Source organism: Schistocerca americana, chromosome 10, assembly GCF_021461395.2.
Source record: "Schistocerca americana isolate TAMUIC-IGC-003095 chromosome 10, iqSchAmer2.1, whole genome shotgun sequence".
Lineage (NCBI taxonomy): Eukaryota > Metazoa > Arthropoda > Insecta > Orthoptera > Acrididae > Schistocerca > Schistocerca americana.
The window spans coordinates 154,568,043-154,588,483 of NC_060128.1; the positions used below are offsets into that span (position 1 = coordinate 154,568,043).

Sequence of the window (20,441 nt, forward strand, 5' to 3'; positions counted from 1 at the left end):
TGGAAGCGTGTATTCGTCATCGCCATACTGGCGTATCACGCGGCGTGATGGTATGGGATGCCATTGGTTACACGTCTCGGTCACCTCTTGTTCGCATTGACGGCACTTTGAACAGTGGACGCTACATTTCAGATGTGTTACGACCCGTGGCTCTATCCTTCATTCGATTCCTGCGAAACCCTACATTTCAGCAGGATAATGCACGACCGCATGTTGCAGGTCCTTTACGGGCCTTTCTGGATACAGAAAATGTTCGACTGCTACCCTGGCCAGCACATTCTCCAGATCTCTCACGAACAGAAAACGTCTGGTCAATGGTAGCCGAGCAACTGGCTCGTCACAATACGCCAGTCAGTATTCTTGCTGAACTGTGGTATCTTGTTGAAGCTGCACGGACAGCTGTACCTGTACACGCCATCCAAGCTCTGTTTGACCCAATACCCAGGCGTATCAAGGCCGTTATTACGGTGAGAGGTGGTTATTATGGGTACTGATTTCTCAGGATCTATGCACCCAAATTGCGTGAACATGTAATCACATGTTAGCTCTAGTATAATGTATTTGTCCAATAAATACCCGTCTATCATCTGCTTTTCTTCTTGGTGTAGCAATTTTAATGGGCAGTAGTGTAGAATTCCTTCCCAACTTGGAGAGACAGTTTTCATGTTACCTTATTCTGCCAAAAAAAAGTTGCAACGTGATGAATGTAAAAATGAGGAACGCTATTAGGAAATGTTTCGGGGTGGGGGGAGAGTGGGTTTACACGTGGGTCTTATGATCATCTGCCCCCTCCCCCACCTGTACCCTCACCCGCAAACCGGTTGGGTCCGCGCCCTGGAGTGTCATCTCTTTCCTTGTATTCCTCTAGTAAGTGGAAACAGTCGGCTGGTTTGGTATATCGCGTCTCTATGCTCAAATCATCTAAAGCTCTAACAGTCGACTGTCTCGTAATGTGTTTAAGAAGCAAGAGACCGGTCTGTGCAGTAGTATGGTATACGAGGCCACGAGGAACATCTGCAGGATTTGAATAAAAATAATAAACACGTGAGAAATGCAGATGCTAACCAAGACTGCCTGGTACGCTGTTCTATTTGACAACGACCAGCAACTGTGCAATGTTCTCAATACGTCGCAAGCGTCAGACGTGGTCAAAACAGTGTTCTGTGTAGCTGTGAGTGCACTATTTTGGAGCTGTGTGCATTCGACTGTTCGCAAAGTATCGGTGTTCGTACGGTGGCTGCTTCCGTTACCAAGATATCCGAACTGATTGGTGTTCCAAGAGGCACCGTATCGAAGATTTATATCGTATGGCCGGCCGGAGTGGCCGTGCGGTTCTAGGCGCTGCAGTCTGGAGCCGAGCGACCGCTGCGGTCGCAGGTTCGAATCCTGCCTCGGCCATGGATGTGTGTGATGTCCTTAGGTTAGTTAGGTTTAATTAGTTCTAAGTTCTAGGCGACTGATGACCTCAGAAGTTAAGTCGCATAGTGCTCAGAGCCATTTGGACCATTTTATATCGTATGCACGGAAAGCGGAAACACATCCTCCCTATATCACAACGCGGACGAGAGAGTGGTTGTCACTGATCGTGCCAGACAGTCATTGAAGAGTATTGTGACGAATAATGAGAGGACGACAACTGCAAAACTGACTGCAGAAGTGAATGTCGTACTCGCGAACCCTGCCAGCACAAAAACATAGCGAAGGGAGCTCCGGAAACAGGAAATTGCAGTGCAATTCCAAAACCACTCATCAGCGGTGCAAATGCCCATAACAGGAAAACGTGCTGCCGCGGCCACAAAACCTGGGCTGTAGAACAATGGAAGAAAGTCGTTAGGTCGGACGAGTCTTGTTTCGCACCGTTTCCAATTTCTGGTGCCAAAATTGAAACATGACGCCGGTTCGGTGATGATTTGGGCAGTCATATCGTAGTATTGGACTTGGGGTGGCGTCTTTGACTCAGAATCAAAACGTCTTCGGTCCCGCGTCCGAATCCCGCCGGTGCTTAAACTTTGATAAATAATCAGCATTGGCGGCCGAAGACTTCCGGCATAAGAAGTCAGCCTCATTCTGCCAACGGCCTTGTCAAAGAGGGCGGAGGAGCGGTCACTGTCTTGTCCGCCGGCCGCGGTGGCCGTGTGGTTCTGGGCGCTTCAGTCCGGAACCGGGCGACCGCTACGGTCGCAGGTTCGAATCCTGCCTCGGGCATGGATGTGTGTGATGTCCTTAGGTTAGTTAGGTTTAATTAGTTCTAAGTTCTAGGCGACTGATGACCTCAGAAGTTAAGTCGCATAGTGCTCAGAACCATTTTAACCACCACTGCCTTGTCCTTTGGGTGCGTAACTGTCCCTAAAGGCGGAAATCAACAAAGATCAACGGCATGAGAATGCAGAAGGCAATGGAAACCACTGCAGTAAAGACACGTAACGTGTATCCACAGGACGGCCTATAATCGAAAAAGTGTCATGATGATATCTCCTTTAGCAAAAGATTTCGGTATAGTCCCCCATTCGGATCTCCGGGAGGCGACTGCCAAGGAGGAAGTTACCATGAGAAAAATACTGAATAATCAAGGAAATAACAACATTCTACTAGTCGGAGATTTGAATGTAAGAAGTTTGAACGTGGTAGGGAAACTAGAAAATTTGAAAAGGGAAATGCAAAGGCTCTCAATCTAGATATAGTAGGGGTCAGTAAAGTGAAATGGAAAGAAGGATTCCTGGCCAGATGAGTATAGGGTAATATCAACAGCACCAGAAAATGGTATAAGCCGCGGGGAGTGGCCGCGGGGTTTGAGGCGTAATGTCACAGATTGTGCGGCCCCTCCCGCCGAGGTTCGAGTCCTGCCTCGGGCATGGCTGTCTGTGTGTTGTTCTTAGCATAAGTTGGTTTAAGTACTGTGTAAGTCTAGGGACCGATGACATTAGCAGTGTGGTCCCTTAGGAATTCTTACACATTTGAACATTTTTGAGAAAATGGTATGACGGGAGTAGGATTCGTTATGAATAGGAAGGTATGGCAGAGAGTGTGTCACTGTGAACAGTTCAGTGATAGGGTTATTCTTTATCAGAATCGACAGTAAACCAACATCGACAACGATAGTTCAGGTATACATGCCGACGTCGCAAGCTGAAGATCAAGAGATAGAGGAAGTGTATGAGAATATTGAAAGGGTAATACAGTATCTAACGGGAGATTAAAATCTAATAGTCATGGGGGACTGGAATGTAGTTGTAGGGGAAGGAATAGAAGGAAAGGTTACAGGAGAATATGGGCGTGGTACAATGAGTGCGAGAGACGATAAAGATAGAGTTCTGTAATAAACTTCAGCTAGTAATAGCGAATCCTCTGTTCAGGAATCAGAAGAGGAGGTGGTATACTTGGACAAGGCCGGGTGATACGGGAAGATTTCAGTTAGATTATATCATGGTCAGACAGAGATTCCCAAATCAGATACTGGATTGTAAGGCGTACCGAGGAGCAACATAGACTCAGATCACAAGACAGTAGTGATGAAGAGTAGGCTGAAGTTTAAGACATTACTCAGGAAGACTCAATACGCAAAGAAGTGGGATACGGAAGTACTAGGGAATGGCGAGAAACGTTTGAAGTTCTCTAAGGCTATAGATATGGCAGTAACGAATAGCTCAGGAGGCAGTACAGTTGAAGAAGAATGGGCATCCCCAAAACTGGCGATAACAGAAGATGGGAAGGAAAACACAGGTACAAAGAAGGTAACTGCGAAAAAACCATGGGTAACAGAAGATGTACTTCAATTGATCGATGAAAGGAGAAAGTACAAAAATGTTCCGGTAGACTCAGGAATACAGAAATACAAGTCGCTGAGAATGAAATGAATAGGAAGTGCAGGGAAGGTAAGACGAAATGGCTGCATGAAAAATGTGAAGAAATCGAAAAAGAAATGATTGTCAGTAGGACTAACTCAGCATACAGGAAAGTCAAAACAACCTCCCGTGACATTTACAGCAAGAGTGATAACATTAAGAGTGCAACGGGAATTCCACTGTCAAATGCAGACGAGAGAGCGGATAGATGGAAAGAATACGTTCCAAGCCTGCATGAGTATTATTTGTCTGATGTGATAGAAGAAGAAACAGGAGTCGATGTAGAAGAGATAGGGGACCCGGTATTCGAATCAGAATTTATACAAGAGCTGTGGTAGACTTAAGATCAAATAAGGCAGAAAGGAACATATTTACTAGCACTATTTTATCTGCGGATAACCAGGTTTTCCTAGTTTACAGGAGAAAGCGATTTACAAGGAAATGTGTTTGCAGTGAACACTCTTACACTAACTTATCGAATGGGTATATCTGTAAACAAAACAAAATTAATGGGAACAGAAGAGAAATCTAAAAGAAGAGCCAAAATAGTGATAATAAAATAATGGATCGGATAAATTCGTTTAAGTAACTCGGGACAGAGAGACCAATATACAAAACAAATTCAAGTGTTTTTATATCGTGTTGGGTAATCCTGCTCTTATGCATGGTAGTGACATCTGGATCCCAAGAAAAGGAGATGAACGAAGTATTGAAGCAGCCGAGATGAGGTTTGTGTCGTCATTTCTTGGATTAACGCAAGAGACTGAGTGCGGAATGAAGACATAAATACAGCTCTGGACGTAGAAACAACGCTGGCAGAACAGATTAGGCACAACCACAAATGTGGTACCACCTCATCAAAAGGATGCTTCCTGAGCGCCTGCCGTGGCAAGCATTACATTTCACCCAGACTGGAAAACGGGATATAGGGCGACCAATGATGAGGTATAAACGACGGTTTTCTTAAACTCCTTTGACTCCCGAACGAACACCATGGAAACACCACGGAAACAGAAGACAAAGAAGATAATTTTGTTATAATCTACTCATTAAGAGGTACAGCGTGACAATAATCGAACTATATGCAAAAAAACGTAAATTAGTTACAAACGACGGCGTGGACAGATTTTATTCAACATGTAAACGCCGCTAGAGATATTTGGATTAAGGTTGTGACATGTTCGATATTCCTGCCATCATTGACGGTGATGTGGCACAAACGAATAGCGAAAGTGTCGGAACTCTCGAAACATCGAGGCTGTCGATGACCTCCTGAATAGCTGTTCTCAGCGCAGCAGTGGTTTAGGGGTTATTGCCGTATACCTTTTCTTTAATACAGCCCCATGAAAACGTGTTCAGATCCGGAGAATATGGCGGCCAATTGAGGCCGATGCCAGTGGCCTCTGGGTACCCCAGAGCTAGCATGCGGTCCCCAAAGTGCTCCTCCAGGACATCAAACACACTCCTGCTTCGATGGGGTCGGGCTCCGTCTTGCATGAACCATATCTTGTCGAAATCAGGGCCACTTTGGATAATACGGATAAAATCATCTTCCAAAACCTTCACGTACCGTTCGGTAGTCGTTGTGCCATCGAGGAATATCGCACTGATTACTTTGTAACTGGACTTTGCACACCACAGTCAGCCGTTGAGGGTGAAGAGACTTGTCAGTCGCGCAATGCTGATTCTCAGTCTCCAAAATGCGCCCGTTTTGCTTACTGATGAACCCATCCAAAAGAATGTGGACTTCGTCGCTAAACCAAACCATACAGCGCATTCTAATTCCCATCACGGACCGCCGCCAACCGTACAGTTTGAACGTCCTAACGCAAACCGTTCAGAAGTTATGACGATTTTGTTTCACATAGTTCAACAACTGCCGTCCTCTATAAACTTATGTTAAATGCTTAACACAATAAGACAAGAAGTAAAATTATAAACTGTGAGTTTGTCTTGAGGAAGAGTAACTGACAGCGCGCAAATTACCCAGACTTCATTCACCCAGTATACAGGGTGAGTCACCTAACGTTACCGCTGGATATATTTCGTAAACCACATCAAATACTGACGAATCGATTCCACAGACCGAACGTAAGGAGAGGGGCTAGTGTAATTGCTTAATACAAACCATACAAAAATGCACGGAAGTATGTTTTTTAACACAAACCTACGTTTTTTTAAATGGAACCCCATTAGTTTTGTTAGCACATCTGAACATATAAACGTAATCAGTGCCGGTTGTTGCATTGTAAAATGTTAATTACATCCGGAGATATTGTAACCTAAAGTTGACGCTTGAGGACCACTCCTCCGCTGTTCGATCGTGTGTATCGGAGAGCACTGCAACATACATCGCGTTTCTACAGAATGATCTGCCAACGTTGCTCGAAAATGTCCCACTGGAAACGCGTCGACGTATGTGGTATCAGCATGATGGTGCACCTGCACATTCCGCAATTAACACTAGGCTGACCATTGACGGGATGTTCGACGGGCGTTTCATAGGACGTGGAGGACGCATAAATTGGCCAGCCCGTTCTCCTGATCTTACACCTCTGGACTTCTTTCTGTGGGGTACGTTAAAGGAGAGATGTGTACCTTGACGTGCCTACAACCCCAGAGGATATGAAACAACGTATTGTGGCAGCCTGCGGCGACATTACACCAGATGTACTTCGGCGTGTACGACATTCATTAGGCCAGAGATTGTAAATGATGGCCACCACATTGAACATCTATTGGCCTGACATGTCGGGACACACTCTATTCCACTCTGTAATTGAAAACGGAAACCACGTGTGTACGTGTACCTCACCCCTCATGGTAATGTACATGTGCGTCAGTGAAAAAGACCAATAAAAAGGTGTTAGCATGTGACGTAATGTGCTGTTCCAGTCTCTTCTGTACCTAAGGTCCATCACCGTTCCCTTTGGATCCCTGCGTAATTCGGTGCTCTCCGATACACACGATCGAACAGCGGAGGAGTGGTACTCAAGCGTCAACTTTAGGTTACAATATCTCCGGATGTAATTAACATTTTACAATGCAAGAAACGGTACTGGTTACGTATTTGTTTATACGTTCAGATGTGCTAACAGAACTAACGGGGTTCCATTTAAAAAAACGTAGGTTTGTGTTAAAAAACATACTTCCGTGCATTTTTGTATGGTTTGTATTAACCAATTACACTAGCCCCTCTCCTCACGTTCGGTCTGTGGAATCGGTTCGTCAGTATTTGATGAGGCTTACGAAATATATCCAGCGGTAACGTTAGGTGACTCACCCTGTATAAGAGTGAGAGCACATAACGACTTCCAACAACTCTTACACATAATTTAAAGCGTTTGCGAAATTTGTTCTCGTCAACATAACCCAGAAAATGATGAAAAGGAAAATGTTTATCAGTTAGTACATTATAGGTGTTCATGCAGTAAAACTGCCGCTTCAGGCGCGACGTTTTAACTTTTTACTTCTTTAGTACAAATTGTTTGCGCAAAACACTTTGCATACGGTATCCACAAAAAATGCTGAACGTACCTGCAAAATAATGCCATTGTATAACACATTATATTCTATAGGAGATATGACGTTGGAATCATTCAGATCCGTGAAAAACTAGCTTCTACAGTCAGAATCTGCGCATATGTTTTGAGACAAATACCCAGACTATGTTCATTCAGTATTTCGGGAGAACAACACTTCTTGACTTGCAACGAACTTATTCCAAATCTTTACGAAACGTTTTCTCGCTGACACCCTCCCACATAATGAAAGAAGAAAAGTTTATCGATTGCTACATTTTCGCTGCTCATGCAGCAAAAACTTCAGCATCAGGTATGACGATTCAGTTTATTACTTTTTTACTACTAACTCTATTCATAACACATTTTTCAGACATTACCCACATGTTATTGTTGTGGTCTTCAGTCCAGAGACTGGTTTGATGCAGCTCTCCATGCTACTCTATCCTGTGCAAGCTTCTTCATCTCCCAGACTTACTGCAACCTACATCCTTCTGAATCTGCTTAGTGTATTCATCCCTTGCTCTCCCTCTACAATTTTTACCCTCCACGCTGCCCTCCAATACTAAATTGGTGATCCCTTGATGCCTCAGAACGTGTCCTACCAACTGATCACTTCCCCTTATAGTCAAGTTGTGCCACAAACTCCTCTTCTCCCCAATTCTTTTCAATACCTCCTCATTAGTTATGTGATCTACCCATCTAATCTTCAGCATTCTTCTATAACACCACATTTCGAAAGCTTCTATTCTCTTCTTGTCCAAACTATTTATCGTCCACGTTTCACTTCCATACATGGTTACACTCCATACAAATACTTTCAGGAACGACTTCCTGACACTTAAATCTATACCCGATGTTAAGAAATTTCTCTTTTTTCAGAAACGCTTTCCTTGCCATTGCCAGTCTACATATTACATCCTCTCTACTTCAACCATCATCAGTTATTTTGCTCTCCAAATAGCAGAACTCTTTTACTACTTTAAGCGTCTCATTTCCTAATCTAATTCCCTCAGCATCACCCGACTTTATTCGACTACATTCCATTATCCTTGCTTTGCTTTTGTTGATGTTCATCTTATATCCTCCTTTCAAGACACTGTCCATTCCGTTCAACTGCTCTTCCAGGTCCTTTGCTTTCTCTGACAGAATTACAATGGATTTTAATTCCTACTCCGAATTTTTCTTTTCTTTCCTTTACTGCTTGCTCAACATCGGTGATAGGCTACAAACCTGTCTCGCTCCCTTCCCAACCACTGCTTCCTTTTCATGCCCCTCGACTCATAGCTGCCATCTGTTTTCTGAGGGCACTCCTTTAGAAGGTCGCTGCAGTTCTGCTCTGGCTCCTGCAGAGCCCGTGACGCGGTTTTCGCAGGCGGCCTGACCTCGCACGTCTGCAACTCTCCGTCCTGGCAATGCGAGACGGCTGCCGCTCGAGAGATTCTCATCTCTGGCCTCCTGACCGCGGCGTCTGCCAGGCTCTCCAGTCCAAGGTCGCTTTTCTCCTGAAAATGTCGCCCGAGGCAGAAACGCCTTCTCTCACTCCTAAGCGTACGTCTTGCACATTTCAGCGTGGAGCAATAAACCCCTTACTGGTTACTGATGCAATTCTGTGAGAGACGTCAGAGGATTTGGAGGATAGGTTGAATGGAATGGTTGTTGTTGTTGTTGTTGTGGTATTCACTCAGAAGACTGGTTTGATGGACCTCACCACGATAGTCTATCCTGTGCAAGGCTATTCATATCTCTGAATAACTACCGCAACCTACATCCATTTCAACCTCCTTAATGTATTCAAGCCTTGTTCTTCCTCTATAATTTTCACCCTCCACTTGATGAAGGAAGGAAAGGAAGATTGGGTATGGACTTGGAGGATAGGTTGAATGGAATGGTGGTGGTTGTTGTTGTTTTTGTGGTGGTGGTGGTGGCATTCACTCAGAAGACTGGTTTGATCACCCTCACCACGATAGTCAATCCTGGGCAAGGCTGTTCATATCTCTGAATAACTACTGCAACCTACATCCATTTCAACCTCCTTAATGTATTCAAGCCTTGTTCTTCCTCTATAATTTTCACCCTCCACTTGATGAAGGAACGAAAGGGGAATTGGGTATGGACTTGGAGGATAGGTTGAATGGAATGGTGGTGGTTGTTGTTGTTTTTGTGGTGGTGGTGGTGGCATTCACTCAGAAGACTGGTTTGATCACCCTCACCACGATAGTCTATCCTGGGCAAGGCTCTTCATATCTCTGAACAACTACTGCAACCTACATCCATTTCAACCTCCTTAATGTATTCAAGCCTTGTTCTTCCTCTATAATTTTCACCCTCCACTTGATGAAGGAACGAAAGGGGAATTGGGTATGGACTTGGAGGATAGGTTGAATGGAATGGTGGTGGTTGTTGTTGTTTTTGTGGTGGTGGTGGTGGCATTCACTCAGAAGACTGGTTTGATCACCCTCACCACGATAGTCTATCCTGGGCAAGGCTGTTCATATCTCTGAATAACTACTGCAACCTACATCCATTTCAACCTCCTTAATGTATTCAAGCCTTGTTCTTCCTCTATAATTTTCACCCTCCACTTGATGAAGGAACGAAAGGGGAATTGGGTATGGACTTGGAGGATAGGTTGAATGGAATGGTGGTGGTTGTTGTTGTTTTTGTGGTGGTGGTGGTGGCATTCACTCAGAAGACTGGTTTGATCACCCTCACCACGATAGTCTATCCTGGGCAAGGCTCTTCATATCTCTGAACAACTACTGCAACCTACATCCATTTCAACCTCCTTAATGTATTCAAGCCTTGTTCTTCCTCTATAATTTTCACCCTCCACTTGATGAAGGAACGAAAGGGGAATTGGGTATGGACTTGGAGGATAGGTTGAATGGAATGGTGGTGGTTGTTGTTGTTTTTGTGGTGGTGGTGGTGGCATTCACTCAGAAGACTGGTTTGATCACCCTCACCACGATAGTCTATCCTGGGCAAGGCTCTTCATATCTCTGAACAACTACTGCAACCTATATCCATTTCAACCTCCTTAATGTATTCAAGCCTTGTTCTTCCTGTATAATTTTTACCCTCCACTTGATGAAGGAAGGAAAGGAAGATTGGGTATGGACTTGGAGGATAGGTTGAATGGAATGGTGGTTGTTGTTGTTGTGGTATTCACTCAGAAGACTGGTTTGATGGACCTCACCACTATAGTCTATCCTAGGCAAGGCTCTTCATATCTCTGAACAACTACTGCAACCTACATCCATTTCAACCTCCTTAATGTATTCAAGCCTTGTTCTTCCTGTATAATTTTTACCCTCCACTTGATGAATTAAGGAAAGGAAGATTGGGTATGGACTTGGACGTTACGTTGAATGGAATGGTGGTTGTTGTTGTTGTTGTGGTATTCACTCAGAAGACTGGTTTGATGGACCTCACCACTATAGTCTATCCTAGGCAAGGCTGTTCATCTCTCTGAACAACTACTGCAACCTACATCCATTTCAACCTCCTTAATGTATTCAAGCCTCGTTCTTCCTCTAAAATTTTTACCCTCCACTTGATGAGGGAAGGAAAGGAAGATTGGGTATGGAGTTGTAGTATTTACTCAGAAGACTGGTTTGATGGACCTCACCACTATAGTCTATCCTGCGCATGCTTCTTCATATCTCTGAATAACTACTGCAACTTATATCCATTTCAACCTCCTTAATGTATTCAAGCCTTGTTCTTCCTCTATAATTTTCACCCTCCACTTTATGAAGGAAGGAAAGGAAGATTGGGTATATCTCGTCGACGTCGATATCGCTAGAGACGAACCACAAGCTCGTATTGTGTCAAGAGTGGGAAAGGGAATCGGCCGCGCCCTTTCAAAGGAACCATCCCGGCATTTGCGTGGAGAGATTTAGGGAAATATTGGGAAACATAATTGTGGATGGCCGGAAGAGAGTCTGAGCCATCGTCCTCCCGAATGCGATGCGAGTCCATTGTAGTGACTACTGCGCTACCTCTCTCGGTCTTGTCAACAGATCTCTGCTTTTAGTCAACTTACGCCATGACTTTCTTTTCCCCCAATTTGATTCAGTAAGTCCTCATTAGTTATTCGCTTTACACATATCATCCTCAACATTCTACTACAGAAACTTTCTTATGTGAACCGCTTATGGTCCACGTTTCACTTCCGTTCAAGGCTACACTACATACAAATACCTTCAGAAAAGACTTCCTTGCACTTAAATCTATATTCGACTTCAACTAATTCCTCCTTTTCAGAAATGCTTTTCTTGCTATTATCAGCCTGCAGTTTATATCCTCTCTACTTCGGAAATCATCAGTTACTTTACTGCCCAAATACGATGAGCGTTCCCTGTGGCCGTGCGGTTCTAGGCGCTTCAGTCTGGAACCGCGTGACCGCTACGGTCGCAGGTTCGAATCCTGCCTCGGGCATGGATGTGTGTGGTGTCCTTAGGTTAGTTAGGTTTAAGTAGTTCTAAGTCTAGGGGACTGATGACCTCAGATGTTAAGTCCCATAGTGCTCAGAGCAATTTGAACCTTTTTGTTTGAGAGTTTGTTTTGTTTTAGGGTGCAAAAAACAACTAAGGTGACACGCGCCCATGGCAGAACCGTAGAATACCAAGACAGATAAGGAATTAAAGGAGAAAAATGGTTAAAATGACTCTATGCACTATGGGACTTAACATCTGAGGTGATCAGTCCCCTAGAACGTTTAACTACTTAAACGTAACTAACCTAAGGACATCACACATATCCATGCCCGTAGCAGCAGCGCGGGTCCTGACTGAAGCGCCTAGAACTGCTGGAGGGGAAGCGCCGTTCTAAACTGAAGCCTATGCTCACATTTTTTTTGTAAATATTAAGTGGGGCCCCTCCACATCCACACTTGCATAGTGACAATCCAGAATGACCTGCTATCTCCTTTGCTTTGATTAGTACATAAAAAGAGTTCCGGTGAAAATGCAGCAAGGCAGCAATTTATTTTCGCTTGACTTATTAACCCTTTGTAACTTCCAGGGAATCGCCATGAGTGGCGAATTTTGAGTGAAACCTACAATTTCTTCTTGCAATGTTTTTATTTTTTATTTTTTTATTTTTTATTTTATTTATTCATTTTTTTTTTCAAACGGTACGGAGGTTTCTCAATGTTACTTCATTCACATGTTGTGCAGACGCAGTTCCGAGAGAATTCTGAAACAGGTCGTGGTCCCCGAAACTCTTCTGTTCCAGAGGCGTTGCTCCACCATTGAGTTTTGACGGTAATATCTCTCTCAGACGTCCGACCCGACAGTCGGTAAGACGCATCGAAAAGCAACGCCTCTTAAGATGTCCAACTCAGTTCTGGACGAAATGCTAGGAACAGAAGTGTTTCAACCATGACCTTATACCCCGAAAGGTTCACCAACAGCAGTGTCTTCCGGTCGTGCAGGCCTTCATTCTGTCATCAGCGGGTTGTTGTTCATTAAGTCAGGAACTGAAGAAACGTAAGGTCAATAGCTTATGAAAAAGCACAACGTCGGTACAAAAGTAAACGTGTAATGTCTCCACTTATGTTATTCCAAAGCCCACAGAATTTCCCGTTTCACCAGCTATCGATGGCCCTTAAAAATGACATTCATCCAACGAAAAAGCCTGTAGTTAGTGGAATAACACGGCTGATAATGAAGTTTTGCGTAAGCTACCATTTGCCAAAATCTCATTTCGATATCTCAAACCGCTTATGAAATATGAGGAAAGTTGGGGATTTATCGATGGTGCGCGGGATGGCAAATGAGTGTGCTACTTCATATCAATTCTCCCGAATTTGGTGACAAATAGAGGCATACATGCAAGTCTAAGGAAAACTTCAATATGTAAGCTAAATTTCACATGCAGCAACCGCTTACGTAGTATGCACCAAACGCAAAATCATACCGTCTCCTATTTTTCATTGCAAACTTTTTTTCGAATTTTGCGCAGTGTCTTGCTTAAATGGTTCAAATGGCTCTGAGCAGTATGGGACTTAACAGCTGTGGTCATCAGTCCCCTAGAACTTAGAACTACTTAAACCTAACTAACCTAAGGACATCACACACATCCATGCCCGAGGCAGGATTCGAACCTGCGACCGTAGCGGTCGCGAGGTTACAGACTGTAGCGCCTAGAACCGCTCGGCCACCCCGGGCAGCATTAGGATAACACCATCACAGTCGTACACGAGGTTGGATTGGCGTTTCAGTTTTGGGTCGTACGCTGTGGCCCATGCCTCATCCCGTGTTACGATACGGCGTAATAAAGCCTCTCCTTGGCGCTCATAGCGATCCAAGTGCGTCTGAGCAGCGTCGTAACGCATCCATTTCTGCATTTCCGTCAAGTGACGTTGCATCGTGATGCAATTTTTCGTTTTTCGCATGCCTAGGCGTTCCTTCAGGATGCGAAGCACAGTCGTATTCACTAATCTGATTTCGTGGGTAAGCTCACGAATCGTATGGTGTCGATCACTGTCCACTAACGCGGCATCAGCATGCACTTCTTCTTCAGGGACGCTAGGACGGTCTGCCCTACGCATGTCTGCCTCAGTTTGCCGACCTTCTTTGAAGGCTTTTACTCAACGTCTACTGCCTGTCGAATCTCTGGAACAGCTCTGAAGGGAGTGCCACGAAGTGCTTCCTTCATCTTCGGAATCAAATCGATGTCACCATCACCTGCGACCAGCTTTGCGAAAGAAGCGGCGACAATTTTTGCGCAACCCACCCATCATTTTGCACGACAATGCGCGGGCGCATACAGAGCAAGCTGTGGCTGCTGTGTTCGGTCGATGGGACTTAAGTCCTTGTGACTTTGATTTGATCCCGAAGATAAGGAACCACTTCGTTGCATTCGCTTCAGAACTGTTCCAGAGATTCAACGAGCAGTAGACCGCTCCATTCGCACCATCAACATAACAGGCTCTGCTAACGGTATACTACGTCTTCCACATCGCTGACAACTGGTTCTACACAACGCTGGTGACTACTTTGAAGGACAGTAACTGGTGCAAACCTGTAACTCTTCTGTATCGGTTGTGAATAAATAGTTGCCACTATTTAAGTTCCAACCCTCGTATTTCCAGACTAGGGTTAGTGGCGTTTCCAATACAAAGAATGTGTGGCGACGACAGCGGAAACTACCGAACTATGCGACCAAACCGCTTAGGTCATCAGTTCCCTAGACCTAGAACTACTTAAACCTACCTAAGGACATCACACACATCCATGCCCGAGGGTCAAAAATGTTCAAATGTGTGTGAAATCTTATGGGACTCAACTGCTAAGATCATCAGTCCCTAAGCTTACACATAACTTAACCTAAACTATCCTAAGGACAAACACGCACACCCATGCCTGAGGGAGGACTCGAACCTCCGCCGGGACCAGCCACATATTCCATGACTGCAGCGCCCTAGACCGCTCGGCGACCTTATTGTCTCAGGAATGGTGTACCAATGCTTATACAAAGTTTCTTTAAAGTCAGTACCGCCATTAGACTGTTTTTTATTTGCAGTGTTTCATTTACACTATCATGATTTCGGCTTTAAAGTGCCATTATCAAGTGTTTTAATGTTATACAGTGCCTAAGATGGCATACTGTCGTATTTAAAATACGCTATTAGACACATTGTCTAACGGTCAGTACTTCTGGTAAAAGACTACTGCTTTGTTTACTCACTGAGTATACCATCTTGACTGAATGACAGTTGGCTAAGTGTAAGAAATATGTTATGACTGTGGCCCCACATTACGAAAAAATTATTATATATCTTATACAAAGAGTTTGTTGGTCGTTTCTGTCTGCACTCTCATTGAAATAGCGCGGATCACTTTTCCCATTTTCTACAATAACGCAAAATTTGAAAACAATACAAAAAAATAGTTCCAATGGCTCTCAGCACTATGGGACTTAACTTCTGAGGTCATCAGTCCCCTAGAACTTAGAACTGCTTAAACCTAACTAACCTAAGGTCATCACACACACCCATGCCCGAGGCAGGATTCGAACCTGCGACCGTAGTGGGCGCACGGTTCCAGACTGTAGCGCCTAGAACCGCTCGGCCACCACGGTCGGCACCAATACAAATTTAACGAATAAAAGTTAGTCCTTCTTTAAGAAAGGTTCATTTTAAAACGAAAACTTTTACAATTTCTGCTATGACTAACTGATATTTCGGTTCCAGAATGAGATTTTCACTCTGCAGCGGAGTGTGCGCTGATATGAAACTTCCTGGCAGATTAAAACTGTGTGCCGGACCGAGACTCGAACTCGGGACCTTTGCCTTTCGCGGGCAAGTGCTCTAACCAACTGAGCTACCCAAGCACGACTCACGCCAGGTCCTCACAGCTTTACTTCTGCCAGTACCTCGTCTCCTACCTTCCAAACTTCACAGAATCTCTCCTAGAGCACTTGCCCGCGAAAGGCAAAGGTCCCGAGTTCGAGTCTCGGTCCGGCACACAGTTTTAATCTGCGAGGAACTTTCATATCAGCGAACACTCCGCTGCAGAGTGAAAATTTCATTCTGGAAACATCCGCCAGGCTGTGGCTAAGCCATGTCTCCGCAATATCCTTTCTTTCAGGAGTGCTAGTTCTGCAAGGTTTGCAGGAGAGCTTCTGTTAAGTTTGGAAGGTAGGAGTCGAGGTACTGGCTGAAGTAAAGCTGTGAGGACGGGGCGTGAGTCGTGGTTGGGTAGCTCAGTTGGTAGAGCACTTGCCCGCGAAAGGCAAAGGTCCCGACTTCGAGTCTCGGTCCGGCACACATTTTTAATCTGCCAGGAAGTTTCGATATTTCGGTTTTTTACCCGGTTATTAGTTAAAAATAAAAAAGACACCTGTTATAATCGAGACGAAACAGGTACCGAAAGATATCGGTTATTCGGAACCAAAATATCGGTATCGGTTTTAACTGGCCGGCTTTTCCCTGTCCCTGGCGAATAGTCGTTTTGACGTCAAAGTGAAAAAGAATAAAAACAGAGTTCACTATGTAGCAAGTGGCACGGTCCGAGTGACCACATCGCGACACCGAGCCTCTCGTCCCTGAGAACAGGTGCGCGCGGTCTGCAGTTTTCACTGGCCGACTTCGCTAGCCGCCAGCGCCGCCCGGACTGTCTTTTGTTTTCACTGGCCATTGTTTGCGGCGACAGTGGCGGACCGCGACAGGTTGCCGTCACGCCGCGGTGGAGTTGCGGCCGGCTGCGGAGGAACGCCGGGGAAAGTGCCCCGCGGTCTCCTCGCGGCCTACACCGAGGTCAGCCGAGCGCCCCACACAGGGACTCCGTATTACTTTCCTCCGACCGCAAACTGGAGTATAGTGATAAGGAGGTGTGGGCACGGACCGGAAAGGTACACGCTCCAGACTCGTTAATGTGACCACCGCCTGTGTTCGACGTCAACGTGCAATAATGACTCACAGGCGACAGATGGCAGCACCAGCAGTGGAGGGTATACAGCGTGTTTCCGTAACAGCGTGCAAAAATTTGAGGACATCGAGGATGCTCCACTGAACAATTTGAGGTGGGAACCTTTGGTCGGAGAACCCAACGTAAGGAGATAACAGGAATCACATTACATGTGCACTTTTTTATTTACAGTACAGTACTGGAAATACCCTCACTGACACAAGGAACGTCCCATTTTTACTGTATGTTACAAAATGTGATGAAAATGACGGCCATCAGCCTCAGTGCTAGCCAGCATCGGCGAACAAGATTCCGACGCTCTCTGACATCCCTGGTGTGTTTCGAATCACATCACAGGCAGCTACAATTCTGGCAAGTAATTCCATCTCCATATCCACTACGGTCTCAGACAAGTTACTTTAGACGTCCCCATAGGTCAGGTGACCTCGCAGGCCATGGAATAGGACCTTTCCTTCCAATCCAGCGAGCCGGCCGCTGTGACCGAGCGGTTCTAGGCGCTTCAGTTCGGAACCGCGCTGATGCTACGGTCGCAGATTCGAATCCTGCCTCGGGTATGGATGTGTGTGATGTCCTTAGATTAGTTAGGTTTAAGTAGTTCTAAGTCTAGGGGACTGAGGACCTCAGAAGTTAAGTCTTATAGTGCTTAGAGCCATTTGAACCGTCATCTATATCTACATGGATACCCTACAAATCACACGTAAGTGCCTGGCGGAGGCAGATGGTGATTTTGAGCAATCACAAAGTGGCGATGATTGCTTTCCCGATTTATATAAAATATATGCACATCTGACGTGTTGGATTCTAATTCTCTTGTGCATTGACAATGTTTGGCGCGCCGAGTCAAATCTTGTTGGATTGGCTGGTATGACTTTGTTCTACAGAACTGAAAATGTAATGTTTTACCAAAATTTAGTGCAAGTCAGTTTATTGGAATTGTAACACTAATATCATCTGCAAAAAGTACGTATTTTGCCTGATAAATATTAAATGGTAGGTCATTCATACACATAAGGATGACATTGTAATTCTGTCAGATACAGCAAAGGACTTGGAAGAGCAGTTGAACGGAATGGACAGTGTATTGAAGGGAGGATATAAGATGAACATCAACAAAAGCAAAACGAGGATAGTGGAATGTAGTCGAATTCAGTCTGGTGATGCTGACGGAATTAGATTAGGAAATGAGACACTTAAAGTAGTAAAGGAGTTTTGCTATTTGGGGACCAAAATAACTGATGATGGTCGAAGTAGAGAGGATATAAAATGTAGACTGGCAATGGCAAGGAAAGCGATTCTGAAGAAGAGAAATTTGTTAACATCGAGTATAGATTTAAGTGTCAGGAAGTCGTTTCTGAAAGTATTTTAATGGAGTGTAGCCATGTAAGGAAGTGAAACGTGGACGATAAATAGTTTAGACAAGAAGAGAATAGAAGGTTTCGAAATGTGGTACAGAAGAATACTGAAGATTAGATGGGTAGATCACATAACTAATGAGAAGGTACTGAACAAGATTGGGGAGAAGAGAAGTTTGTGGCACGACTTGACAAGAAGAAGGGATCGGTTGGTAGGACATGTTCTGAGGCATCAAGGGATCACCAATTTAATATTGGAGGGCAGCGTGGAGGGTAAAAATCGCCGAGGGAGACCAAGAGATGAATACACTAAGCAGATTCAGAAGAATGTAGGTTGCAGTAAGTAGTTGGAGATGAAGAAGCTTGCACAGGATAGAGTAGCATGGAGAGCTGCATTATATCAATCTCAGAACTGAAGACCACAACAACAACATCATCTGCAAAAAGTACCGATTTTGCCTGATGAATATTAAATGGTAGCTCATTCATACGCATATGGAATAGGAGTGGACCTAAAATTGAACACTGTAGGACTGCCTTCGTAATTTCCCTCCGGTTACTAAAAATACTCACTCCACACGTGTTCTTACTCAGTGGGATTGCAATGTGTTGCAGGGTGTGGAGTGGCTGGCGCCGAAGGGAGGCGGAGACAGCCGAGGGACGCCGAGGTGTCGCTGGCAGAAGGTCGTGGGTCGGCCACCGGCAGCGGCAGAATCATCAACGGGCGCGAGAGCGCCAAGGGGGCGTGGCCCTGGCAGGTAGGCCTTGCTCACTTCATCAAGGGTCCTTCTGGAGGCTTCAGTCTCATTTTTAGGAGTATCATTCGCTCCTACCAAGTCGTAAACAAGGAGTGCAGTCGAATATAAAGGCCCATTTGCTTTTACACTGCCCAACACAATTAAAGGATCACGTTTTCGGACCCAGCAATTGTCTCCCTATGCGACACATAAGCTTGACGTTTGGCTCATAGGTTCGTATAACCTTTTTCTGTATTACTGCGAAAACATGGCGCCCTTTGACGTCACCATCGCGATCGGTGACGCTTCAAGTTGTCGACACAGGCGACGAAAAAGGCCACAGCTCAGAGTTCATGTGAGGTGCAAGGTGGGCTAACGATGTCACAGTGGCACCAAATTTCGCCAAAATTCTGCCCAACGCCACCGTGGACGGGTCACACAATGGGAAGCCCGTCACACCCTCTTACCCACATTTCAGCCCTTACTTTGTCGCTTCCGTGGTGGGCGTCGGAACTGTCACGCCCAGCGTTTAAATGACGCGGTTTTCTTCGGAGAGACCTAGCGAAACATTTCAGACACATCGCCGCTCGGAATCGACCGGAAAAGCCCGTCAGGAGGCGCCATGAAGAACATCAAAGAAACCAACCCTTCTTTTCGGTCGTCGATTCTCACACATTTCCGGGTCCGAAACGACTGTTCGCAGTTTCATGAGCAACAGGTTGACATTCTTTACCAACTTTGACGTTGCTGGCACCCGACGGACAATAGACCCCTTCTCTAAGTATATTGTGTGTCTGTAACCGTACTGAATGTGATGACAGGCCTTTGTAGTGTAGCACGACCGAATTCTTGCTCTGCTGTGCAAGGTGAAACCACTAGGGAGTGTTCAAAACCATTCGTTGAAGTCTGAACGCGACCCGAAGCAACGAAGCTTCCTTTTTCCCATCCTCCAGTGGCGTGATCCAGGAGGCGGAGGGTGTTGTGACATAGACACAACCGAGGGAGGTGGCACAGTGGTTAGACACTGGACTCGTATTCGTGAGGACGACGGTTCAAACCCGCGTACGGCCATCCTGATTTTGGTTTTCTGTGATTTCCCTAAATCGCTTCACGTAAATTTGGGATGGCTTCTTTGTAAGGAAATTGGAAATTTGTGGCAAGATCTTATGGGAACAAATTGCTGAAGTCATCGGTCCCTAAAGACGTCGGCACACGGACCGTGCATCCGAACGTTGAGCGTTGAGCGTGCCCAGTTTCTGACGTCATAGCGTGGAATAGCACGTTCCGGAGTCTTTCCGAACGTGCAGAGCAATATCTGGCATGTCAGATATCATGAGCGTGCGTCTGAGCGTTGACCAATGAGATGGCACAACGCCACCTACGTCACACGCACGCCGTTTCTCTTCAGTACAGAGTTGTGAGGCGCCATATTGGCATTAATTTCAAGCCTGTATGTATATATGCCGTTTCTGAGCACCACCAAATTAAGAATCCCTGGAAAACCCGTTGTTAGTTGTGTGATCCGTTCCAACAAAATAATGAGAAACAT

At 45.2% G+C, this 20,441-nt stretch overlaps 1 protein-coding gene across 1 annotated transcript in view; it reads left to right on the forward strand.

Moving 5' to 3' along the window:
- The window catches only part of LOC124552639 (serine protease 33-like), a 172,014-nt gene that overhangs the window by 39,951 nt on the left and 111,622 nt on the right, over positions 1-20,441 (forward strand). The window contains exon 2 of the mRNA XM_047126967.1: positions 18,771-18,913. Within this exon, the coding sequence (XP_046982923.1) occupies positions 18,771-18,913 (143 nt within the window). The remainder of the gene's footprint in view (positions 1-18,770; positions 18,914-20,441) is intronic.